The sequence below is a fragment of the Coregonus lavaretus genome (genome assembly GCF_964263955.1).
Source record: "Coregonus lavaretus genome assembly, chromosome: 18".
Lineage (NCBI taxonomy): Eukaryota > Metazoa > Chordata > Actinopteri > Salmoniformes > Salmonidae > Coregonus > Coregonus lavaretus.
In genome coordinates, this window is record NC_140005.1 from 15,868,425 (window position 1) to 15,895,955 (window position 27,531).

At 46.9% G+C, this 27,531-nt stretch overlaps 1 protein-coding gene across 1 annotated transcript in view; it reads right to left on the reverse strand.

Annotated features, from left to right (window-relative positions):
- Positions 1-264: 264 nt before the first annotated feature.
- Positions 265-27,531, reverse strand: part of LOC311145397 (peroxidasin-like) — a gene marked incomplete at both ends in the record, with an annotated part of 79,467 nt that continues 52,200 nt past the window's right edge. Inside the window, 11 exons of the mRNA XM_084181623.1 lie at positions 265-432; positions 1,481-1,594; positions 4,339-4,471; positions 4,663-4,780; positions 12,164-12,372; positions 12,578-12,712; positions 12,825-13,321; positions 13,484-14,490; positions 15,553-15,710; positions 20,398-20,506; positions 21,358-21,514. Of these exons, the coding sequence (XP_084037749.1) occupies positions 265-432; positions 1,481-1,594; positions 4,339-4,471; positions 4,663-4,780; positions 12,164-12,372; positions 12,578-12,712; positions 12,825-13,321; positions 13,484-14,490; positions 15,553-15,710; positions 20,398-20,506; positions 21,358-21,514 (2,805 nt within the window). The remainder of the gene's footprint in view (positions 433-1,480; positions 1,595-4,338; positions 4,472-4,662; positions 4,781-12,163; positions 12,373-12,577; positions 12,713-12,824; positions 13,322-13,483; positions 14,491-15,552; positions 15,711-20,397; positions 20,507-21,357; positions 21,515-27,531) is intronic.

The following is a 27,531-nucleotide window of genomic DNA, read 5'->3' on the forward strand; positions in this document are numbered from 1 at the left end:
CCAGAAATCTTTCTGATTGAGAGGGGGTCAAATACTTATTTCCCTCATTAAAATGCAAATCAATTTATAACATTTTTGACATGCGTTTTTCTGGATTTATTTGTTGTTATTCTGTCTCTCACTGTTCAAATAAACCTACCATTAAAATTATAGACTGATAATTTCTTTGTCAGTGGGCAAACATACAAAATCAGCAGGGGATCAAATATTTTTCCCTCACTGTATGTGTGTGTGTCAGACACTAGGGCATGGGGCCCCTGAGGGTTACACATGATGGCTACCCGACGCCTGGCTCCCTGTCTTGGTCTGGCTGTTACTGGCTGCTCCCTCTCCCTGGTTGAGACACACGGGGCAGCACAATCCTTTTAGCTTCACAGGCCCCTTGCACTCCACCGGCGGACAAGACTCCACGAAGCATGTCACCTGGGCATCCTGGAGGGAGGGAGTGGGGGAGGAAAGAGAGGGAGGGAAAGAAAGACAGAAATAGAGAGCGGAGAGAGAGGGGGGTGGTCAGGTTTGTCATGAGAGACCTTCCCCTCTGCCAGCAGTTGGAACAGTGAGAGACTGGAGATTCATGAAGATAAAGAGATGAAAAGAATCGGTCAAGCTGAAAAGTGACACACTGTACATGGGTCTGCGGTGCCAGGAGGTTAGTACTGCGGTGCCAGGAGGTTGGTACTGCGGTGCCAGGGGGTTAGTACTGCCAAATAGTAGAAGGGTGAAATGCTGGCCATGGCGCCAGACCAGGGCAGAATGGGACAGGACAGATGGATCCTGGCACTGGCATGGTGCTGAGTGGAGTAGTGATGGCACGCCAATGGCGCTGGCAATCTGATCCATCTAGCCCGCCTCCGGGCAGTGTGAAAAGTTGTAGAAAGAGGCTGCTAATGGCAAACAGGCCTGATAAGCTGGGTGTGAATGTGAGAAGTGAATATACTGTACACTTTGCACTGTGTGCGTGTTGAGGAGTGGGTGGTGAATAGACTGTGGTTGTGCAAGTATTTGTGTGGTCTGTACACGTGTGTGTGGTCTGTACATGTGTGTGTGGTCTGTACATGTGTGTGTGGTCTGTACGTGTGTGTGTGGTCTGTACGTGTGTGTGTGGTCTGTATAGACATGTACACAAGTTTGTAGAGGCACAAGCTTGATGTAGTTATTGCATGCTAGGAATATGGGACTAAATACTTAACTTTTGACTACTTTAATACACATACATGTATAAGTGAATTTGTCCAAATACTTATGACACCTTCAAATGGACTAGATACATAAAGTGATTTAATTTCTAAATGGTAAAACAGATACTGTATGTATGGAAAAACCCTCAAATAAAAAGTGACATTCTGTACTTTCACCTCATATGAAACATTTTGGATCTCAAGTATAAGTATAGAGCCAAATTAAAAATTACAGCTTCACTGTCCAAATAAATACGTAGGGGAGTGTACGTGTGTGTGTGTGGGGGGGGTGGGGTACATACTCTGCACTCGCATGTGGAACACGGATCCTTCTTCCACCTCTCTCCGTCCGATCGCTCACGACCCTCCGCATCAGTGCAGTCTGTCTTACTCAGACGAGCTTCAAGTCTTTTAATCTGCAGACAGACAGGAGGGGTTAATGGAAGCTAAGGAAAGGAGGTAGCACCCCATGAGGCAGTGATGCCATATTTCTCTGCTAACTAATGCCCAGAGCAGCACACAAAACTAGCCCTCCCCACAAAGCATGTACACACACCCACAGCCCAACGTCTTTCCTGTAAATGCGAGTCACGCGAACAAGCTAGAGCAGTTTTATTTAACCATCCACTTACAATAAATACCGAGCAAGGTCCCCCTGCTCAAGAAAGCACATAAACATGCCCGTCTGAAGTTTGCCAATGAACATCTGAATGATTCAGAGGAAAACTGGGTGAAAGTGTTGTGGTCAGATGAGACCAAATGGAGCTCTTTGGCATCAACTCAACTCGCCGTGTTTGGAGGAGGAGGAATGCTGCCTATGACCCCAAGAACACCATCCCCACCGTCAAACATGGGGGTGTTTTTCTGCTAAGGGGACAGGACAACTTCACCGCATCAAAGGGACGATGGACGGGGCCATATACCGTCAAATCTTGGGTGAGAGCCTCCTTCCCTCAGCCAGGGCATTGAAAATGGGTAGTGGATGGGTATTCCAGCATGACAATGACCCAAAACACACAGCCAAGGCAACAAAGGAATGGCTCAAGAAGAGGCACATTAAGGTCCTGGAGTGGCCTAGCCAGTCTCCAGACCTTAATCTCATAGAAAATCTGTGGAGGGAGCTGAAGGTTCGAGTTGCCAAATGTCAGCCTCGAAACCTTAATGACTTGGAGAAGATCTGCAAAGAGGAGTGGGACAAAATCCCTCCTGAGATGTGTCGCCAACTACAAGAAACGTCTGACCTCTGTGATTGCCAACAAAGGTTTTGCCACCAAGTACTAAGTCATGTTTTGCAGAGGGGTCAAATACTTATTTCCCTAATTAAAATGCAAATCATTTTATAACATTTATGACATGCATTTTTCTGGATTTTGTTGTTGTTATTCTGTCTCTCACTGTTCAAATAAACCTACCATTAAAATTATAGACTGATCATTTCTTTGTCAGTGGGCAAACGTACAAAATCAGCAGGGGATCAAATACTTTTTTCCCTCACTGTAAATACCACGTGAGTCCTCTTACATTTGGGAACTTTACAGTCCTATTGATCAAACAACCATGAACAGGTGTCTCTCCCTCCTTAAGATCAACAACTAATGTTAGCCAGAGCGAGATGAGCTCAAATCTAACGAGGGAACAGTAGATAAACACTCTCAAACTTTTTCAGCTTGTAGTTTACCATCAAAACTGCACTGATAAATTATTTTATTTGTTTATATTTTTTGTATATTTTTTTGTGTCTTTTAAAAAAATTAATTTTATATATTTAAAAAAATAAAAAATTCTCAACACTTTTTTTGTTGTTGTTTTATTTTTACTTTTTTGTTTAAAATAAATGCACTGTTGGTTAAGGGCTGTAAGTAAGCATTTCACTGTAATGTCTGCACCTGTTGTATTCGGCGCATGTGACCAATAAAATTTGATTTGATTTGATTTGATGGGGAATAGTTGCCCACTCGCCCTTCTGCAGCTTGCCTGCCAATGCATGCTTGTCTTAACCCACATTTTGACAACTGAATGGGAACTGCCTGCCCGCCCGCCCATTTAATTGATGCCAAATACAGTTGATTGACAACTAAGAGATATGCATGCTAACTGTGGATAACAGTCGTTCAAGTTCAGCATTGCTAGCTAGCTAGCTAGCAAAGCGATTTACATTTCTTGCTAGCTAACCAAATGACACCTGCATCTCTAGCTTTAGCCACCAAAAAAAAAACGATATGAGGGAAAAAAGTCGCCCACTCTCCCACTCGTCCAATGACATGACATCCTCCTAGCAGCTAGCTAGCTAAGTAAAGTTTGGGTCCATGTTTTAAGCTTGCTAAATAAATAGCTACATAAATAGATACGCTAGTCTACTAGCTATGTAATGACTGACTTGTGATCATTGCCCTTGCTAGTTTTATTGTATTGCCATTTCCAGCCTTAGTTATATTTGTCAGTTTTTGTCCAAAATAAAGAGTTATTGAAACTGAAACAGTGCATCACGAATGGTTAGAGGCAGCAAACAATGTACCAGGCCAGCTGTGATTTATAACCTGATAGCAATATTTTTGGGACTACCAAGAAATGTATTGGTGAATTGTATTAATCATGCATCGAACTGCATCCATCTATTCGGCCAATAATGGAATTTGGAGTAAAAAACAATGCATTTTTAAAACCTCTTATAACGTTTTTTTGTTGTTGCATAAACTGGGAATTTTATATTTTTTACTGATATTATGATTGTCTGTTTTTCATATCTGCAACGTAGTTAAAATGCTGTAAGTTCCCCTTTAATCAAAGCCATGTTAGCCTGTTAGCCTACAGCACAGTTAGCTCTCCTTTATCCCACCCCAATGTGCTACATGCTAAGATACTCTACCATCAGGCAGCATATCCTGTTCAATCTGGGCACATACAATACAGGCTAATAGTATTAGGAACAGTGTCTGGATTCTACAATGTTCTGCATGGGTTCTGCCTGTAAGAGCCTGAGCTGAACATGTCTGGACTTGCAGTGTAGAGGACGGATGTAAAGTAGCACTCAAATCACTATCCAAAAAGACTGGTGTTGCAATTTCAATGTGTGCTGAGCAGACGGAATGAGATTAGGGTAATACTTCTTAAAGAACAAACCCAGCAGATCTAGCCTTATGTAGTATACAACTGTTCTCACCTGCTTTCGTAAACCTGTGATAGTCTTCTGCATGTCCACCACAAAGTCTTGGAAGTCATTCAGCGAGGGTTCAGTGCTTTGTTGCCAGGTGAGAGAGACATTCACAAGATTTTCAGGAGTGCCTTCAGCTGGGCTGGAATATAAGAAAACACATCCCAAAATACAACCTTATATTTATATAGCATAACTTTGTTAGTTATAATACTTTTAGTCACCACAGTCGTTTGATATGACGCAGAATGGTTATCACATTCAAGGAACTTAATGTAACCAGAGGTACCAAACAAGAAAGAGTGAAGGATCAGACAAAGCCTTAGTTGTTACCTGCTGTTCTCCTGTATGCTGTTGGCTGCAGGCTTCTGCTCTGCAGAGCTCTGGTCCACTGACCTGCGCCCTCTGAAGTGGTAGGACAGGGCATTGAACTGACCCTTGGTCCTGCAGTCTGGGGGTACAACAAATCACAACTTAAACAATGGGGCAAATCAGGAAACTCAGATTACATAAAGATCAATGAATTAACGCCCTTGGCCCATGCCCTGTGCAGTCTTAGCTGTGACGTGATCAGTGATGCTGTTGAGTACTGCTGAAGCTCTGCTGACAGTCTCTCACTCACACCTTAGTACAGTGTGGTGGTAGGTGGGGATCTGCCCTGAACACACACCACTTCATCTGCAGGTCCCCTTTCATCACACTTCAAAGAGCTGATCTGAGAGCAGGGCTACCGAGACTCCAGCCTCCCACACACCCACACACCTTATAGACGGGTTGCCTGACAACGTCACGAAAATTATGAACACGCATTGCAAGGGTAGAAGGCCTTGTGTTATGATTCTGAATGGTCAGATAGCTAGCCACAATGACCAGAAGCTGCCATGTGGGGAATCATAGGTGGTTAGTTTCAGCTAGTTGTATCTTGTTTTTGATACCTTGTCTTGTTTTGAGGTGTTTTGATTTATACCACAGTGGGCTCCAAAATTACTTGCACCCCTGACTGGCAATGCACAAACAATACTTAAAAATATATAAACAATATACAGTGGGGAAAATAAGTATTTAGTCAGCCACCAATTGTGCAAGTTCTCCCACTTAAAAAGGCCTGTAATTTTCATCATAGGTACACGTCAACTATGACAGACAAAATGAGGAAAAAAAATCCAGAAAATCACATTGTAGGATTTTTTATGAATTTATTTGCAAATTATGGTGGAAAATAAGTATTTGGTCAATAACAAAAGTTTCTCAATACTTTGTTATATACCCTTTGTTGGCAATGACACAGGTCAAACGTTTTCTGTAAGTCTTCACAAGGTTTTCACACACTGTTGCTGGTATTTTGGCCCATTCCTCCATGCAATCTCCTCTAGAGCAGTGATGTTTTGGGGCTGTCGCTGGGCAACACGGACTTTCAACTCCCTCCAAAGATTTTCTATGGGGTTGAGATCTGGAGACTGGCTAGGCCACTCCAGGACCTTGAAATGCTTCTTACGAAGCCACTCCTTCGTTGCCCGGGCGGTGTGTTTGGGATCATTGTCATGCTGAAAGACCCAGCCACGTTTCATCTTCAATGCCCTTGCTGATGGAAGGAGGTTTTCACTCAAAATCTCACAATACATGGCCCCATTCATTCTTTCCTTTACACAGATCAGTCGTCCTGGTCCCTTTGCAGAAAAACAGCCCCAAAGCATGATGTTTCCACCCCCATGCTTCACAGTAGGTATGGTGTTCTTTGATGCAACTCAGCATTCTTTGTCCTCCAAACACGACGAGTTGAGTTTTTACCAAAAAGTTCTATTTTGGTTTCATCTGACCATATGACATTCTCCCAATCCTCTTCTGGATCATCCAAATGCACTCTAGCAAACTTCAGACGGGCCTGGACATGTACTGGCTTAAGCAGGGGGACACGTCTGGCACTGCAGGATTTGAGTCCCTGGCGGCGTAGTGTGTTACTGATGATAGACTTTGTTACTTTGGTCCCAGCTCTCTGCAGGTCATTCACTAGGTCCCCCCGTGTGGTTCTGGGATTTTTGCTCACCGTTCTTGTGATCATTTTGACCCCACGGGGTGAGATCTTGCGTGGAGCCCCAGATCGAGGGAGATTATCAGTGGTCTTGTATGTCTTCCATTTCCTAATAATTGCTCCCACAGTTGATTTCTTCAAACCAAGCTGCTTACCTATTGCAGATTCAGTCTTCCCAGCCTGGTGCAGGTCTACAATTTTGTTTCTGGTGTCCTTTGACAGCTCTTTGGTCTTGGCCATAGTGGAGTTTGGAGTGTGACTGTTTGAGGTTGTGGACAGGTGTCTTTTATACTGATAACAAGTTCAAACAGGTGCCATTAATACAGGTAACGAGTGGAGGACAGAGGAGCCTCTTAAAAAAGAAGTTACAGGTCTGTGAGAGCCAGATATCTTGCTTGTTTGTAGGTGACCAAATACTTATTTTCCACCATAATTTGCAAATAAATTCATTAAAAATCTTGGATTTTTTTTCTCAATTTGTCTGTCATAGTTGACCTGTACCTATGATGAAAATTACAGACCTCTCTCATCTTTTTAAGTGGGAGAACATGCACAATTGGTGGCTGACTAAATACTTTTTTTCCCCACTGTAATTATAGAGATAAACTCAAAATACCAACATGTGAGAAATACTGTACTATATTAATGTTCCAATGGAACCCACCAAAATAATTTTTGGATTTAATTAAAAATCAATGTCCTCCAAATCAAGGTTTCACAATTAATGGCACCCTTAAAGATTATTGTAAATTACATCTACCAAAATTAAAGCAGGAATTAAATTCCACTTTTTTAAGTTTATCTAAGTCTTAAGGAACTATATTGAGCAATTACATCACTTCCTGTTTCACTAGGGTATAAAAATGAGGTAACACGCATGCAATATCCCTTTGTCATCCAACAACATGAAGAAAACAAAATAACTGGCAGTTCAAAAGAAACAGATGGTCGTAGACCTTCATAAATCTGGTAATGGTTACAAGAAGATCCACAAACGATTGAATATACCACTGAGCACTGTCAGGGCAATTATTTAAAAAAATAAACGATATGGAACAGTAGAAAACCTCACGGGTAGAGGATGGCATATGCATTTTACCCCCCAGGATAGGGAGGAGGATGGTGAGGGAAGCAACAAAATCCCCAAGTATCACTGTGAAGGAATTGCAGGCCTTGGTGGCGTCTTGGGGTCACCAGGTTTCAAAAAGCACCATCAGACGCCATCTCCACAACCACAGGCTCTTTGGAAGGTTTGCCAGAAGAAAGCCCTTTCTGACCCCAAGACACATACGCAAGCGCTTGGAGTTTGCCAAACGTCATTTACATTATGACTGGAAGAAGGTGCTCTGGTCAGATGAGACCAAAATTGAACGTTTTGGTCAGATACAGCATCGGCATGTTTGGCGTTGAAACAGAGATGCATACAAGGAGAGGCACCTCATACCCACGGTGAAATATGGTGGTGGGTCAGTGATGTTTTGGGGCTGTTTTAATTCCAGAGGTCCAGGGGCACTGGTTAAGATTGATGGCATAATGAATTCCACCAAGTATCAGGCAATTTTGGCTGACAATCTGGTTGCCTCTGCCAGAAGGCTGGGACTTGGCCGTAGGTGGACTTTCCAACAAGACAATGACCCAAAACATACCTCAAGATCCCCACAGAAATGGTTCTGTGACAACAAAATCAATGTTCTGCCATGGTCATCTCAGTCGCCGGACCTCAAACCAATTGAACATCTGTGGGCTGAGTTGAAGAGGGCAGTTGATAAGCGCAAACCCAAGAATGTGAAGGATCTTGAAAGGATCTGCATAGAGGAATGGTCCAAAATCCCTCCAAATGTGTTCCTTAACCTTGTCAAACATTACAGGAAAAGACTCCATGGTGTTATCCTTGCCAGTACTAAATGAGGAGTGCCAATAATTATGAAACCTTGATTTTGGTGACATTTATTTTGTATTCAATAATTGTATGGTTGGTTCCATTGAAACATTAATAAAGTACAGTATTTCTCACATGTTGGTATTTTGAGTTTATCTCTATAATTATATTGTTTATATTTTTGAAAGTATTGTTTGTGCATTGCCAGTCAGGGGTGCCAGTAATTTTGGAGCCCACTGTATGACAATATGGCATGTACCAGCTAGCTAAGCAACAACTGTAGCGATGTATTTGAGAGACAACAAGTGCTTATTGTGAAAATGTATTTATGTTTTCAATAAACATTTGGAGACAAAATATTATTTACATGTTGTCAATAATCCTATTCTAAGCCAACACCGTCTGCTTTGCCCCCAAGATGCACACACATCGGCTTAGTTGCTAAACAACACACCCGTCCTTATAATAAAATAACAATAAACCCCCTGAAAGAAGCCAGTTGCACAGAGAGGCCCTGTAATTAAGTGGGCTGTAACCTACACTGTGGGAGCTTCTCAGGTTGGGACCCTGGGACTAAACACCTCCCTCTGCAACTGGATCCTGGACTTCCTGACGGGCCGCCCCCAGGTGGTAAGGGCAGGCAACAACACATCTGCCACACTGATCCTCAACACCGGGGCCCCTCAGGGGTGCATGCTTAGTCCCCTCCTGTACTCCCTGTTCACCCAGGACTGCGTGGCCAAGCACGACTCCAACACCATCATTAAGTTTGCTGACGACACAACAGTGGTAGGCCTGATCACCGACAACGATGAGACAGCCTATAGGGAAGAGGTCAGAGACCTGGCAGTGTGGTGCCAGGACAACAACCTCTCCCTCAATGTGAGCAAGACAAAGGAGATGATTGTGGACTACAGGAAAAGGAGGGCCGAACAGGCCCCCATTAACATCGACAGGGCTGTAGTGGAGCGAGTCGAGAGTTTCAAGTTCCTTGGTGTCCACATCACCAACAAACTATCATGGTCCAAACACACCAAGACAGTCGTGAAGAGGGCATGACAAAGCCGATTCCCCCTCAGGAGACTGAAAAGATTTGGCATGCCCAGATCCTCAAAAAGTTATACAGCTGCACTATCGAGAGCATCCTGACTGGCTGCATCACCGCCTGGTATGGCAACTGCTTGGCATCCGACCATAAGGTGCTACAGAGGCCCAATACATCACTGGGGCCAAGCTTCCTGCCATCCAGGACCTATATACCAGGCGTTGTCAGAGGAAGGCCCAAAAAATTGTCAAAGACACCAGTCACCCAAGTCATAGGCTGCTCTCTCTGCTACCGCAAGACAAGCGGTACCGGAGCGCCAAGTCTAGGCCCAAAAGGCTCCTTAACCACTTCTACCCCCAAGCTATAATACTGCTGAACAATTAATCAAATGGCCACCCGGACTATTTACATTGCTGCTACTCGCTGTTTATTATCTATGCATGGTCACTTTACCCCAAGCTACATATACAAACTACCTCGACTAACCTGTACCCCCGCACATTGACTCGGTACCGGTACCCCCTGTATATAGCCTCGTTATTGTTATGTAATTTTATTGTGTTACTTTTTATTTAGTTTATTGAGTAAATATTTTCTTAACTCTATTTCTTGAACTGCATTGTTGTAAGTAAGCATTTCACGGTAAGGTCTACACCTGTTGTTTTTGGCGCATGTGACAAATAAAATTTGATTTGATTTGATGATAAACAAAAGCTATAAAACACATATAACATGAAAAAAAACTCAGCTATAAAAGACATGTTATCAAAAACAAAACTCTCGCTCGCATGAACAGAAACACACACACACACACACACACACACACACACACACACACACACACACACACACACACACACACACACACACACACACACACACACACACACAGATGTCCTGATGATCTCTCTCTCAACAGAGCTAATGTGAATCTGTCTACAGTTTGTCTTGCCTCACACACACACAGAAACCAGAGACATAACTCTTTCCTCTTCTCCTCTGACCCTCTCCACATCTGACCCTCTCCACTGACAGGATATTCACTGTTTATTAGCTTGTCTTTTCCAATGTTCATTTGTGAAGGCTGAGTGAACTCAGGGTCAGAGCCAAGAGAAAAAGGAAAAACAATAATCTAAGGATAAGAGACATTAAACCACAGTCGTATATTTAATCCCAAAATCATTACGTTCTCAATGGATATTATCTGAGCTCATTGCAAGGACTAGTGAAACTAGTTGGCTGTTGCCCAAGGCTGATTTTGATACGGGCCAGAATAAAACATTTGACTTGATGAATAACCAAATTACCAATATTAATGTCACAGGCAAGAGGCAACAGTGGAGGGAGGGTGGGGTGAAAGTAGGGTGAGTACACCCCCATCCCTCCACCTCTCCACTTCACCCCCGTATCCACCTGAATACAAACTATTTTTAACTCAAACGTCCCTGAATGCCTACTCAGTGTAAATCATGACTTCATCTAACACATTCAAAGGATCCAATGGAAAAGTGCATTGTGACTAGTGTGTCTCACAGTAGAGAGTAAATAGCTTATTATGGGTAATAACCCGCTGCTCACAGAATCCCTGTATTCTCACCCAGCCACCCAGAATAAGTGGTTCAGAGTCATCCACTCGGGTTCGTGGGAGAGAAAATTCAGCTGCTCTCCAAAAACCCAAACCTGTCCTGCACCCCAGACACCAATTCCATCTTTCCAATAATTTCCAATGCCATATCTACTAGCCTATGCTTTGGCTGAAGATAACTTAATTTCATAAGTGTCCCAGGTAATTCAGTAAATTGGTGAATTGGTTGCGCTGCTCGTACATGTGACGACATGTTAAACAAATAATATATTTTAGTAGATTGGGCGAGACAAACACCCACTGAAAGCCCAGTCATCCCAGTCATGTAGCCTACTGCTGGTTTAGTCAATGGAACCCTGGGATGGAATATACAACATCAGGGCTAACTCTCAATAGCATCTCTAACCCTTACAATCACATGGTAATGTCTTAAAAAGCCTGGTTATGTACCAGGAGTCTGGGGTCGGAGGGTAGTAGGGAACAGTAGAGGAGGTAGCTTTATCTCTCAAGACAAACACACTCCCAACATCTGAAGAGTAACCCAAGGCATTTACTGTAATGTTGATTAAAGGTCTATTCTTGACCCACTAATCAATTCCAATCATACCCAAGCCCTAACCTATACAGCCACAACTGGGGACCCAATCTAGCTAGTCAATGGCCCTTTTCACTGTGATGAGACAAAGCCTGAACACATTTGTATTATGTAATCTCGGTCCTATCTTATCTGGGTTTTCACATGCAGGCAAATGATTGCAGTCATACAGATAGCACTGTCAGACAAACGCACAAAGCTTTTGTAAATGCAGTCAAACGTTTGTAAATGCAGTCTCAAACACTGTGGGGGTACTGACCAATGATTACACAAAGCCTAGTCAGGTGCCTCCTAATCAAATGTAAAGCCCATCTTGTCCTGTTGCTTCCTACATCACATTCCACAGAAATAAACGTCCAAACATTAACCCTGTCTACCAACAGTACCAACAGTCTGGATATCTTTTTTTGTATCTTTGAGCAAGATGGAAGCAGTAAATCCTCAAATCATTCCATTCTGATGAAGGAGAAGCGGAAGTTGACTGAAGAGTATTGGACCATAGTCACACTCCACAATGTGTATAAAACAGCATCAACACAACCAATCCCAGAGACTCCCCATTCCCACAGATCACTACTTTTCACCAAAGCCATATAGAAAGACAATACACTATGTCTATGAAAAAAAGTAGTGCACTATTTAAGGAATAAGGAGTAATTTAAGACAGAATGAATGTGTGGTTTATATTCTATGTTACCCACCTTCGCAGCAGTCCTGCCACATGCGCAGGTCAATGTTGGGGATTTCTTCACAGCTGCCATATCCGTGGGGCAGCTCTGCCACATTGAACACATCCTGCTGGATACGAGTGATGTTGTCACCGTTGTCACACAGCACCCTCGTCAGAGACGCCTGCTTCAGCTGGGTCAGCTGGGCCGGGGTGAATACACCTGGGTTCTCATACCAGAACCTGGAAGCACAACCCAGGAGGAGAGGAGAGGATGGAGGGTTAGGGAGGTCTACACTAGTTACATGTAAACACACATCATAAAGACAGAACCTACCCTGTGTCTCTCTCTCTCTCTCTCTCTCTCTCTCTCTCATCCTCCTAAAAAATGTGTTGGGGATGAGCAGAATGAATCTGACTAGAATTGGTAGCTGAGATGTGAGCTCACCGGTCCCCGTCTCTAAGGCGTTTGAACTGGGCAGCCAGCAGACACATGAGGGTGGGTCCCAGCCGGCTCCCAGGAACCAGGTCCTCAGCCATCAGAGCAGGGAACAGGTCGATGTTCAGGGGAGTGCTGTATAGCCTGGAGAGATAGGAATAGACAGACAGACAGTCACAGCACTGTTACTCAACCCCAATGAAGCCACAGTTCAAGTGTGTCTGCAAATGATTGATAGCTAAAACCTGGTTTGCACCTCTGCAGCTTCTCCCTGACTTGGGGGTTCTTGATCTCATTCCTCAGGTCGTCAAAGCTCTGTGCCGAGGTCAGGTTACAGAAGGTCCGGTAGTCGTTGTAGGGCGGTATCCCATGATCCCTTCCTCTCTGGATGTTCATGGCGGCCAGATCCAGCGCTACAGAGTGGGCCATGGAGAACAGCCTCTCCGTAAGCTCTGTGTTCAACAGCTGGGTCGACACACGCATCTTCCCCGCCACGCCGAACAGGCCCCGCAGTAGGGGGTCGATTCCCCCCTCATTGACAATGCGGAAGGGGGAGAAGAAGGCACGGTGCAGGGAGATGTGGCCCTGGGGGATGGGCTGGAAGTGCTCGTCCAGCCGGTACAGGATGGGGTTGATGAGGGTGTGTCCGAAGCGGAATGCGGCCGTGGCGAAGGCGTTGAGGATGCCGGCATTGATGTTAGGGTTGTAGCCGCGGTAGTCGCCCATCAGCTTCATGCCTGCGTCACCCAGGACCTGAGGGAGGGGGTGACAATCATCATCATCACCAATAATAATAATTTACAGAGACAGCACCTTTCATCAATCTGAAGACTCTTCACAAGACCATTGGTTAGAGTATGAGACAGAGTAGTACATCTATATTATGAAAGCGTAGTATCCAGTGCAGGTTCTTACCTTGGGCAGCCAGTGGTTGTAGGTGATGTGCTGCATCTGTGCGCCAACTATCTTCCTTGCCTCGTGGTAGATGGTGTCTCCATCCCAGTGTGGGTTGAGTCTGAGCAGCTCTGTAGCTACGCGGTTGTGTTCCCTGAACCACACAGTGTGCATGGCTGTCAGACCCAGCTGCTCGTTGGCCCTGTGGTCTCCAGCCAGGAAGCAGGGGATAGGACTCTCGTTCTCATCCCTCATACACTCTGTAGGGGGCCCCGTGGCGAAGGGTAGCAGGGGCTTCCCAGAGCGCTGGACGATGCCCTGCTTCAGCAGACCCCTCTGACTGGCCAGGTCCCGGACCTCCTCTGACTCGTGGCGTGAGCTGCCGTACACGTTGGACGCATCGATGTACGACGTCAGCTGGTTGATCTGTTCCCGTGGAAACACGCTGTTCATGAGGAGTGATGTCATGCCGCTGCCGCACACGGGACTGGAGCGCACGAAGAACATGCAGTGTGCCCCGCTGCGCGCCTGCCGTGGGTCCCCTGGGGGGAACTGGATGGGGAAGCAGGGAGGGTCGTTGGTGCACACATTGGTGCATAGCTGGCCGTCAGAGAAACGTGATTGGCTGAGGGCAGCAACGGTGGAATCTAGATCGTGGTCCAGGAACTGTCCCCACTGCATGAGCATGTGGGTGTAGCGGTCATCTGGTGTGATGGTCTCCGTGCCGATCATGGTGGTGGAAACGAGACGGGGCAGGGGCAGGGCATGGCCGTTGTGATGGCGGCTGCTGGCGCCGCGCGGCAGGTTGAAGCCATTGTCGTAGACTGACTTGAGTAGGCGCTGGAAGGCGGTGAGGGAGGCGCCCCACATGGGGTGCTGCAGGTTGTTGCAGGTGCCGTCGTGGCTGCGGTACTTCTGGTGGAAGCAGATGTCAGAACAGTTGTTGAAGCGGCGGTGGGCCGTGCAGCCTGACAGGTTGGCGATCACATCCAGGAAGTGAGGGGACACCAGGTCATTGTAGCGGAATGCTGGGGACAAAGGGAGGGACAGGAGGTTATAGTGAGGACTTCATGGTGTACTGTATATGGCCACATATAGAGAACAAGCACAGGGCTATGTACTACACCACTACATTAATAGAGTTCCACCTAACAGAGGAGCATGTAGGCTACTAATGTTTGCCCTGGGAATGTAAACCTGCATCTTGAGGGCACAGATTGGAGTGTTCTTCTGACATGTCCTGACTCGCTGGGAAACTAGACAGCTCATGTGTTACAGCTCAGTGTGTGTGTGTGTGACGTGTGAGGGGCTTTGTGTAACTAAACTCAATTGGGAAAAGTGAGACTTCAGAAGTCAGCTAGCTGATGAAACAACCACCAACCCTCCCATCTCCCCACAAATTCCACCCTTCTGGTCCTTCACAGAATCGATCCAGCCATACACAACCTTCTGGGTAGCAGTGTGTGGGGGGGGAGAGGGTGTCCCAGGTCACATAGACATAAACCAAAGAGGCTACATTGTTTTTTCTGACATGCAGAAGTTAGGGACACCCTCTCCCCCCCACACACTGCTGTTGTGAAAACTCTCTCTCTCTCTCTCTCTCTCTCTCTCTCTCTCTCTCTCTCTCTCTCTCTCTCTCTCTCTCTCTCTCTCTCTCTCTCTCTCTCTCTCTCTCTCTCTCTCTCTCTCTCTCTCTCTCTCTCATCAATCCTAAATATGGGTGACCAGTCCCCTTGTTTGGGTCATTGGACACCTCCCTGATCCTTCCAAATCTGGGATGGCTTTCACCCTTGACAACTGACCACATTAGGCATGACATGATGAGCATCCAGTCAAATGCTCAGTGGTTATCTCACTGGCCCCGGGTCAGAATGAGAAGAAAATGGCATACAGATATCATACACATCTATCTACAGCTAGAGATGTTTAGAAAACTCCAACTAAAGTAACCCATTGAATGTTTGTGGATTGGGGCAATGTCCTCCTCACTTCCATACGTTCACATTGCATAGAAAGTCTGCTAACTCATAACCCAATCAAAGCCTTACATGTCCTCTTTATTCCATAGGGCTAGCTGTCTGCTGTCTCACCTGTGCCGTTGGTGTCGACCATGAGGCCCTGGTTTACGTGGTTCTGGATGAGGAGCAGAGTTTGTTCGAAGATCTCCCCTGCCCTGGCCTGCTCCACTGTGTAGGGGTCCCTGGGGTAACGAAATAGGGCCAGCAACTCTCCAGGTGTACGAGGGTTACTACAGAGAGAGGGAAGGGAAGGGAGGTGGGAGAGAGGGGGAGAGAGAGGGGGAGAGAGAGAGAGAGAGAGAGAGAGAGAGAGAGAGAGAGAGAGAGAGAGAGAGAGAGAGAGAGAGAGAGAGAGAGGGTAAGAGAGACAGAGAGAGAGAGACAGAGAGAGAGAGAGAGAGAGAGAGAGAGAAGAGGGGTGGTTAGAGAGAGAAATCGAATCATGTTTAGTTTCTAATGTTTTCTTGGCAGGTAAAACAACTCTAATGTGTCTACCAGTATTGAATGATGAAACATCCCTCCTGAACCAAATGACATGAGCAGGTAAAAGAGTTCAAACAAGCACCGCAGTCAATAAAAGTTCAACATGCAGATTCTCCTCACCAACAACAAACAGGTGTGAGTGAATAAACAAAACCCTAGCAAGTATAGGTATGTGTATAAACCTGCCTTCACTTCCTAATATGGGCATTACATCCTTTGACTCCATCCAATGACTACATTGTTATTTATGAGGTGCTTTGAACGTGGCCTTTATAAACCATGGCACACACGGATACACACACACACACACAATCAAGCACATACACGGGTTGGGCTAGTCCATGCCAGGCAGGGCACTACCACGTGCCTCCTCTGCAGGTGCCACACCCAACCCCAAATCAAAACAAATGGCTATCATTTAGAGACATACATGGCTAAAGACACAAAGCACATTCCCTTCTCCTCCTTACAAATATGTACAGTATGTAGTATTATAAAGAAATACATAGTATTACAAAGAAATATGTAGTATTTAGAGCATCCAAATTAATAACGTTTGACATGCTAGTCATATACAGTTGAAGTCGGAAGTTTACATACACCTTAGCCAAACACATTTAAACTCAGGTTTTCACAATTCCTGACATTTACATTTTAGTCATTTAGCAGACACTCTTATCCAGAGTGACTTACAGGAGCAATTAGGGTTAAGTGCCTTGCTCAAGGGCACATCAACAGATTTTTCACCTAGTCGGCTCGGAGATTAGAACCAGCGAACTTTGGGTTACTGGCACAACGCTCTTAACCACTAAGCTACCTGCCGCCCCTAGTAGAAATTCCCTGTTTTAGGTCAGTTAGGATCACCACTTTATTTTAAGAATGTGAAATGTCAGAATAATAGTAGAGAGAATGATTTATTTCAGCTTTTATTTCTTTCATCACATTTCCAGTGGGTCAGAAGTTTACATACACTCAATTAGTATTTGGTAGCATTGCCTTAAATTTTTTTAACTTGGGTCAAACATTTTAGGTAGACTTCCACAAGCTTCGCACAATAAGTTGGGTGAATTTTGGCCCATTCCTCCTGACAGAGCTGGTGTAATTGAGTCAGGTTTGTAGACATCCTTGCTCGCACACACTTTTTCAGTTCTGCCCACACATTTTCTATAGGATTGAGGTCAGGGCTTTGTGATGGCCACTCCAATACCTTGACATTGTTGTCCGTAAGCCATTTTGCCACAACTTTGGAAGTATGCTTGGGGTCATTGTCCATTTGGAAGACCCATTTGCAACCAAGCTTTAACTTCCTGACTGATGTCTTGAGATGTTGCTTCAATATATCCACATAATTTTCCTTCCTCATGATGCTATCTATTTTGTGACGTGCACCAGTCCCTCCTGCAGCAAAGCACCCCCACAGCATGATGCTGCCACCCCGTGCTTCACGGTTGGGATGGTGTTCTTCGGCTTGAAATTGTCCCCATTTCTCCTCCAAACATAACGATGGTCATTGTGGCCAAACAGTTATATTTTCTCCAAAAAGTATGATCTTTGTCCCAATGTGCAGTTGCAAACTGTAGTCTGGCTTTTTTATGGCGGTTTTGGAGCAGTGGCTTCTTCCTTGCTAAGCGGCCTTTCAGGTTATGTCGATATATGACTTGTTTTACTGTGGATATAGATACTTTTGTACCTGTTTCCTCCAGCATCTTCACAAGGTCCTTTGCTGTTTTTGTGGGATTGATGTGCAGTTTTCGCACCAAAGTACATTCATCTCTAGGAGACAGAACGCGTCTCCTTCCTGAGCGGTATGACGGCTGCGTGGTCCCATGGTGTACTTGCGTACTATTGTTTGTACAGATGAACATGGTACCTTCAGGCATTTGGAAATTGCTCCCAAGGATGAACCAGACTTTTTTCCTTTTTCTGAGGTCTTGGCTGATTTCTTTTGATTTTCCCATGATGTCAAGCAAAGAGGCACTGAGTTTGAAGGTAGGCCTTGAAATACATCCACAGGTACACCTCCAATTGACTCAAATTATGTCAATTAGCCTATCAGAAGCTTCTAAAGCCATGACATAATTTTCTGGAATTTTCCAAGCTGTCTAAAGGCACAGTCAACTTAGTGTATGTAAACTTCTGACCCACTGGAATTGTGATATAGTGAATTATAAGTGAAATAATCTGTCTGTAAACAATTGTTGGAAAGATTACTTGTGTCATGTACAAAGTAGATGTCCTAACCGACTTGCCAAAACTATAGTTTGTTAACAAGAAATGTGTGGAGTAGTTGAAAAACAAGTTTTAATGACTCCAACCTAAGTGTATGTAAACTTCCGACTTCAACTGTATAGTGAGGATGATACATTGGGTGTAGTCAGTTACAGAGCACAAACACAAACACACAAGCCAGTGAAGCCACTGAGCTCTGAGGGCCCAGAGGCAGGTCACTATCTGGGTATGTCATTAGAATAGAGCTGGAAATGACCAGCTAGCTGGCTGTGTGTGTGTGTGTGTGTGTGTGTGTGTGTGTGTGTGTGTGTGTGTGTGTGTGTGTGTGTGTGTGTGTGTGTGTGTGTGTGTGTCACGATCGTTGAACGGAGTAGACCAAGGCGCAGCGTGATGAACAAACATACTTCTTTATTTACTGAATACACGATAAACAAAACAATAAACGATAACGTGACGTCCTATGTTAAACACAACCAACACGGAACAAACCAAAAGGAACAAGATCCCACAAACACTATGGGAAAACAGACTGTTTAAATATGGTTCCCAATCAGAGACAACCAGCAACAGCTGACACTCGTTGCCTCTGATTGGGAACCACTCTGGCCAACATAGAAATACAACACTAGAACTCCCACACAGAACATAAACACATAGAATCTACACACCCTGGCTCAACATATAGAGTCCCCAGAGCCAGGGTGTGATAGTGTGTGTGTGTGTGTGTGCGTATGGAAACATGCTCCTGTTAACCACATCATTAGTTCAAAGAGCTCACACACAAAACATGACTCAAGATACACTACCAGTAAAAAGTTTGGACACACCTACTCATTCAAGGGTTTTTCTTTATTTTTACTATTTTTTACATTGTAGAATAATAGTGAAGACATCAAAACTATGAAATAACACATATGGAATCATGTAGTAACCAAAAAAGTGTTAAACAAATCAAAATATGTTTTGTATTTGAGATTCTTCAAATAGCCACCCTTTGCCTAGATGACATCTTTGCACACTCTTGGCATTCTCTCAACCAACTTCATGAGGTAGTCACCTGGAATGCATTTCAATTAACAGGTGTGCCTTCTTAAAAGTTAATTTGTGGATTCAAAGTTAATTTGTGGAATTTATTTCCTTCTTAATGCATTTGAGCCAATCAGTTGTGTTGTGACAAGGTAGGGAGGTATACAGAAGATAGCCCTATTTGGTAAAAGACCAAGTCCATATTATGGGAAGAACAGCTCAAATAAGCAAAGAGAAACAACAGTCCATCATTACTTTAAGACATGAAGGTTAGTCAATACGGAACATTTCAAGAACTTTGAACGTTTCTTCAAGTGCAGTCGCAAAAACCATCAAGTGCTATGATGAAACTGGCTCTCATGAGGACCGCCACAGGAATGAAAGACCCAGAGTTACCTCTGCTGCAGAGGATAAGGTCATTAGAGTTACCAGCCTCAGAAATTGCAGCCCAAATAAATGCTTCACAGAGTTCAAGTAACAGACACATAACATCAACTGTTCAGAGGGGACTGTGTGAATCAGGCCTTCATGGTCGAATTGCACGAGCAATGGACATTAGACCGGTGGAAATGTGTCCTTTGGTCTGGAGTCCAAATTGGAGATTTCTTGAACAAATCGCCGTGTCTTTGTGAGACGCGGTGTGGGTGAACGGATGAAATCTGCATGTGTATTTCCCACCGTAAAGCATGGAGGAGGAGGTGTTATGGTGTGGGGGTGCTTTGCTGGTGACACTGTCAGTGATTTATTTAGAATTCAAGGCACACTTAACCAGCATGGCTATCACAGCATTCTGCAGAGATACGCCAACACATCTAGTTTGGGCTTAGTGGGACTATCATTTGTTTTTCAACAGGACAATGACCCAACACACCTCCAGGCTGTGTAAGGGATATTTTATTAAGAAGGAGAGTGATGGAGTGCTGCATCAGATGATCTGGCCTCCACAATCCCCAGACATCACCACACTTTTTTGGTTAGTTCATGATTCCATGTGTTATTTCATAGTGTTTATGTCTTCACTATTATTCTACAATGTAAAAAATTGTAATAAAAACCCTTGAATGAGTAGGTGTGTCCAAACTTTTGACTGGTACTGTAGGTTCCAGAAATTATAATACAACAAAGCTTAGAGTCATAAGCCTGATTCCAACCCACTGACTAAAAGGGCATTTGACTTACCCATCAAACAGATGCCTCCTGGTGGATTCGATGGCACTGTCCACGTTGCGGATGGCCTCTTCAATAGACGACGTCACAAAGGTGTCCCCTTGTCTACTTACTGGAGGCACTGCAAACAGATAGGCACTGCTTTCATAGCCAGTCGTAAAATGAACTAATACTGATAATAAAACAATAGAATCATTTGCCATAAACTGACATCAGATGTTTCAACTGCGTATGTCATCTGTTGTGACATGGTCAAGACAGTATGAGATAGTTATTATAACCTAGATCAGGGGTAGGCAACTAGATTCAGGATTACATTGAGACACGTTCACGTCTCTTTTTGTATTCATGAGAATACTTGGAAACAGATTTCTTAAATTAAACTAATTTCTTGATGAATTCCTGGTGATTGTACTTTTTTTTAACCCCCCCCGACCCCTGACCTAGGTTAAACTACAGGCCTAAATAATACTCTGTCCAGACTGCCCATAGAGCAACTGGGTGATTGCACCATATAGGGTTAGACTGGAGAGAAGAGAACACATTTCTGGCAGACAGCGTAGTGTAGTTCTACAGTGTGCCATGTAAAACATTGAGTGTCTGGCATGTGGGCTGCAGACCGGTCCAACAACAACCCAACATGGTCACAGTTCACTGACGACACGCTAGCTAGCATCGGCTACGAGACAGCATGCAGGCAGGCCAAGGAAAATAAGCAACACTGGGGCTAGAGCTGAGGAGTAGGCCCAACCTATGGTGTTACAATAGCTGTGTTACAGCGGTCACAAAGCCTTGGCCTGGTGAGGTGTGGGGTGTGTGCAGGCGTTTGGTTCTATCCCAGCAAAAACACATCTGATTCAACTATCAGCTGAATCAGGTGTGTTAGAGTAGGGCTGGAACAAAAGCCTGCAATGTCTGTAGTTCTCCACGATTAGAGTTAGCATAGCTTAGCATACTCTAGCTGTGTCTTACCTAGGACGGTGAGCACCATGCTAGCGGACTGGTAGCCAATAGGGTTGCGGGCAACACACTCGTAGCGTCCGCTGTCGGCTAGACCCACGTCCTTGACCTCCAGGAAGCCCTCAGGGGCGATGTGGAACTTCCCACTTTCCGTCACCTGGACACCGTCCTGCAGAGTTGCCGGGAGAGACAAGGGTTGAAAGGTCAGGAGGTGTGGACTAGTGTGGGGTAATGGGGAAACACAGCCATAAGGCCTCACAGTAGGAAACAGTCTTGAGTTACACTGTCAAAGCAATAGGGTCTGACAGGCCTACTAAACCCTACATCCCAACCCGAGCACTCCATTCTGCCACCTCTGGTCTCTTGGCCCTCCCACCCCTATGGGAGGGCAGCTCCCGCTCAGCCCAGTCCAAGCTCTTCTCTGTCCTGGCACCACAATGGTGCAACCAGCTTCCCCCTGAAGCTAGGACAGCAGAGTCCCTGCCCATCTTCTGAAAACATCTGAAACCCTACCTCTTCAAAGAGTATCTTAAATAATCCCAAAGCAAATATATATACACTATATATACAAAAGTATGTGGACACCCCTTCAAATTAGTGGATTTGGCTATTTCAGCCACACCCATTGCTGACAGGTGTATCAGATCGAGCACACAGCCATAGACAATTATTGGCAGTAGAATGGCCTAACTGAAGAGCTCAGTGACTTTCAACGTGGCACCGTCATAGGATGCTACCTTTACAACAAGTCAGTTCATCAAATTTCTGTCCTGCTAGAGCTGCCCCGGTCAACTGTAAGGTCTGCTACTGTGAAGTGGAAACGTCTAGGAGCAACAACAGCTCAACCGCGAAGTGGTAGGCCACACAAACTCACAGAACGGAACCACTGAGTGCTGAAGCGCGTAAAAATCGTCTGTCCTCAGTTGCAACACTCACTAGTTCCAAACTGCCTCTGGAAGCAATGTCAGCACAATAACTGTTCGTCGGGAGCTTCATGAAATGGGTTTCCATGGCCGAGCAGCCAATGCCAAGCGTCAGCTGGAGTGGTGTAAAGCTCACCGCCATTGGACTCTGGAGCAGTGGAAACTGTCACGGATTCTGCCGAGACTGCTCCTCCTCCTTGCTCGGGCAGGCTTCGGCGTTCGTCGTCCCCGGAGTACTAGCTGCTACCGCTGGATGTTCTCGATGTTTGTTTGGTCTGGTCTTGTGTGTGCACCTGTTTCGTATTGAGTATTGATTATGTCACCTATAAGTTTCCCTTTTGGTTTGTTTGCAGTTGTGTGTAATTGTACGCCTGTCCGATTGGTGTATCGTTTGATGTTTAGTGTTTTACGCGTGTGTGCGTAATCGTTCGCCTCCTTTGTTTTGAGGCCGTTTGTTTTGTCTTTGAGCATTATAAGTAAAGTCATTTTGGACTTAGCGCTTGACTCCACCACTGCATCCTCATCAGTTTACGTGACAGAATTACACACCCACTCTATGGAGTCAGCAGGAGCAGCGGCGGCGCCCGAGTCGCTTGAGGATCGGGTCAGCTGCCAGGACGCCAGGATCCAGCAACTCGGGTCCGCCATGCAAGAGGTGATGAACACCCTGCGCCGATGGGAGAGAGGAGGCGTGCCCACACCTCCTCCTACCTTACCACCACCATCAGCCAGTCCTCCCATTCCAGCACCGGAATCCAGTGGGATTCGGCTCTCGCTCCCGAGGGCGTATGATGGCACCGCAGCCGGGTGTCAGGGGTTCCTCCTGCAGGTGGAACTCTACCTGGCTACCATACACCCGGCGCCCTCGGGATACGAGAGCGTTTCCGCCCTCATCTCCTGTCTCTCCGGCAAGGCGTTGGAGTGGGCCAACGCCGAATGGAGGGGAATAGACGCCGCCACCATCACCTACGCGGAGTTCTCCCGCCACTTCAGGGCGGTTTTCGATCATCCACCTGAGGGTAAAGCGGCAGGGGAGCGTCTGTTCCACCTCCGACAGGGGAAGAGGAGCGCACAGGAGTTCGCCCTGGATTTCCGGACTCTAGCGGCGGATGCGGGGTGGAATGAGAGGGCCCTCATCGACCACTATCGGTGTAGCCTGCGTGAGGACGTTCGTCGAGAGCTGGCCTGCAGGGACACCAATCTATCCTTCAACCAGTTGGTGGACATGTCCATCCATCTAGATACCCTGCTTGCCACCCGCGGACGTCCAGAGTTGGGGCCGTCCATTCCATCCTCCAGCACCTCCGAGCCGAGCCCTATGGAGCTCGGTGGTGCTGGCACTAGAGAGAGGAGGAGAGAGAGCCCGAGGGAGGCCGTCCCCTGCACCAACTGTGGTCGTAGAGGACACACTGCGGCTAGGTGCTGGGGAGGGTCTCCAGGGAGTCCATGCCCTAGATAGCCGTCCGTTGGGATCTGGGTTGATTAGAGAGGTCACAGCACCACTAAAGATGAATACGCAGGGGGGTCATGAGGAGATCATTCAGTTATATCTGATCGACTCTCCTGCGTATCCCGTGGTGCTGGGGCTTTCTTGGTTAATCGCCCATGATCCCACCATTTCGTGGCAACAGAGGGCTGTCAAGGAGTGGTCTGCCCAGTGTGTTGGGCGATGTCTAAGTGTTTCCGTAGGTGGAGAGTCCGAACCAAGTGCCCGCAATGCACATTCCCCCTGAGTATGAGGATTTGGCACTCGTGTTCAGCAAGACTAGGGCGACGCGGTTGCCACCTTATAGACAGGGAGATTGTGCGATAGACCATCAGACAGGGGCAGCACTCCCGCGGAGCCATGTGTATCCTCTGTCTCAAGAGGAGACGGCGGCTATGGAGACATACATAGCCGAATCCCTGAGACAAGGATACATACGGACCTCCACTTCCCCTGCGTCCTCGAGCTTCTTTTTTGTGAAGAAGAAAGATGGAGGGTTGCGCCCGTGTATTGATTACCATAGTCTCAATCAGATCACATTTAAATACAGTTATCCTCTTCCTCTGATTGCGAGTATGACGGAGTCATTACGCGGAGCGCGTTTCTTCACAAAACTGGATCTCAGGAGCGCCTACAACTTGGTGCGCATTAGGGAGGGAGATGAATGGAAGACAGCATTTAGTACCACCTCGGGTCATTATGAGTATCTCGTCATGCCATACGGGTTAATGAATGCTCCTTCGGTCTTCCAATCCTTTGTGGACAAGATCTTCCGGGACATGCATGGGCAGGGTGTAGTAGTGTACATTGACGACATCCTAGTGTACTCTGCTACACGGGCCGAGCATGTAGCACTGGTGCGCCGAGTGTTGGGTAGGCTGTTGGAGCTTGACTTGTATGTCAAGGCAGAGACATTTCTGTTTTTCCAGGAGTCCATCTCCTTCTTGGGTCATCGGTTGTCCGTGTCAGGGGTGAAGATGGAGGTTGACCGTGTGTCAGCCATGCGTAATTGGCAAACCCCAACTACTGTTAAAGAGGTGCAGCAGTTTTGGGGTTTTGCCAATTACTACCGGAGGTTTATCCGGGGTTTTGGACAGGTGGCAGCTCCCATTACTTCCCTGCTAAAGGGGGGCCCGGTGTGTTTGCAGTGGTCAGCTGAAGCGGACAGGGCGTTTGGTAAACTGAAGGACCTGTTCACTTCGGCTCCGGTGCTGGCGCACCCGGACCCCGCTTTACCGTTCCAGGTAGAGGTGGACGCGTCAGAGGCCGGTATTGGGGCAGTGCTGTCGCAACGGTCAGGCACGCCACCTAAACTCCGCCCCTGTGCTTTCTATTCTAAGAAGCTCAGCCCGGCGGAGCGGAATTATGACGTAGGGGACAGGGAGCTGTTAGCCGTAGTTCAAGCCCTAAAGGTGTGGAGGCATTGGCTTGAGGGGGCTCAACACCCTTTTCTCATTCTGACTGACCACCGTAACCTGGAGTACATCCGGGCAGCTAGGAGATTGAACCCTCGTCAGGCTAGGTGGAACATGTTTCTGACCCGGTTCGTGTTTAAGATAACGTACATCCCAGGGTCCCAGAACGGTAAGGCAGACGCCCTGTCCCGGCGGTATGACACAGAGGAGAGGTCCATTGAGCCCACTCCCATACTGCCGGAGTCTTGTCTGGTGGCACCGGTGGTGTGGGAGGTCGATACGGAAATCGAGCGGGCGTTACGTACCGACCCTACTCCCCCAGAGTGTCCAGTGGGTCGGACGTCCGTGCCGCTCGAGGTCCGTGATCGTCTCATTTATTGGGCTCATACGTCACCCTCCTCTGGACATCCAGGTATTGGCCTTAGCGCTAAGTACTGGTGGCCAACTTTAGCTAAGGATGTGAGGGTTTATGTCTCCTCCTGCTCGATGTGCGCTCAGTGTAAGGCGCCTAGACACCTGCCCAGGGGGAAGTTACAACCCCTGCCCGTTCCACAACGGCCATGGTCCCACCTCTCGGTGGACTTTGTCACGGACCTTCCCCCCTCTCAGGGGAATACCACTATTCTGGTCGTTGTGGATCGGTTCTCTAAGGCCTGTCGTCTCATCCCAATGCCGGGTCTCCCTACTGCCCTACAGACCGCTGAGGCTTTGTTTACCCACGTCTTCCGGCACTACGGGGTGCCCGAGGATATAGTGTCTGATCGGGGTCCCCAGTTCACCTCTAGAGTCTGGAGGGCGTTCATGGAACGCTTGGGGGTCTCGGGGAGCCTTACCTCGGGTTAGCACCCGGAGAGTAATGGGTAGGTGGAAAGAGTGAACCAGGATGTGGGTAGGTTTCTGAGATCCTATTGCCAGGGCCGGCAGGAGGAGTGGTCGGGGTATATCCCCTGGGCAGAGATGGCCCAGAACTCTCTTCGCCACTCCTCTACTAACCTAACCCCTTTCCAGTGTGTGTTAGGGTATCAGCCGGTTCTGGCACCATGGCATCAGAGCCAGATCGAGGCTCCTGCGGTGGATGAGTGGTTTCGGCGCTCGGAGGAGACGTGGAACGCTGCACACGTCCATCTGCAGCGGGCCGTCCGTAGACAGAAGGCGAGCGCCGATCTCCACCGCAGTGAGGGTCCGGTGTACGCACCTGGAGATCGAGTCTGGCTCTCGACTCGAAACCTGCCCCTTCGCCTGCCCTGCCGGAAGCTGGGTCGGCGGTTTGTGGGGCCATTTAAAGTCCTGAGGAGATTGAACAAGGTTTGTTACAAGTTACAACTGCCTATTGATTACCACATTAACCCCTCGTTCCATGTGTCTCTCCTCAGGCCGGTGGTAGCTGGTCCACTCCAGGACAGTGAGATAAGAGAGACTCCTCCGCCCCCCCTGGACATTGAGGGGGCTCCGGCGTACTCAGTCCAGTCCATCGTGGATTCGAGACGTCGGATGGGGGGTCTACAATATCTCGTGGAGTGGGAGGGGTACGGCCCGGAGGAACGGTGCTGGGTGCCTAGGAGGGACATTTTAGATCCATCCCTCCTGACTGAGTTCCACCGTAGTCATCCCACGCGCCCTGCTCCACGTCCTCCTGGTCGTCCCCGAGGCCGGGGTCGGCGCACGGCTGGAGCCGCGCGTCAAGGGGGGGGTACTGTCACGGATTCTGCCGAGACTGCTCCTCCTCCTTGCTCGGGCAGGCTTCGGCGTTCGTCGTCCCCGGAGTTCTAGCTGCTACCGCTGGATGTTCTCGATGTTTGTTTGGTCTGGTCTTGTGTGTGCACCTGTTTCGTATTGAGTATTGATTATGTCACCTATAAGTTGATGTTTGATGTTTAGTGTTTTACGCGTGTGTGCGTAATCGTTCGCCTCCTTTGTTTTGAGGCTGTTTGTTTTGTCTTTGAGCATTATAAGTAAAGTCATTTTGGACTTAGCCTCCTTGTCCTGCGCTTGACTCCACCACTGCATCCACATCAGTTTACGTGACAGAAACACGTTCTCTGGAGTGATGAATCACGCTTCACCATCTGGCAGTCCGACAGACGAATCTGGGTTTGGCAGATGCCAGGAGAACTCTACCTGCCCCAATGCATAGTGCCAACTGTAAAGTTTGGTGTAGGAGGACTAATGGTCTGGGGCTGTTTTTCATGGTTCGGGCTAGTTCCAGTGAAGGGAAATCTTAACGCCACAGCATACAATGACATTCTAGATGATTCTGTGCTTCCAACTTTGTGGCAGCAGTTTGTGGAAGGCCCTTTCCTGTTTCAGCATGACAATGCCCCCATGCACAAAGCGAGGTCCATACAGAAATGGTTTGTCGAGA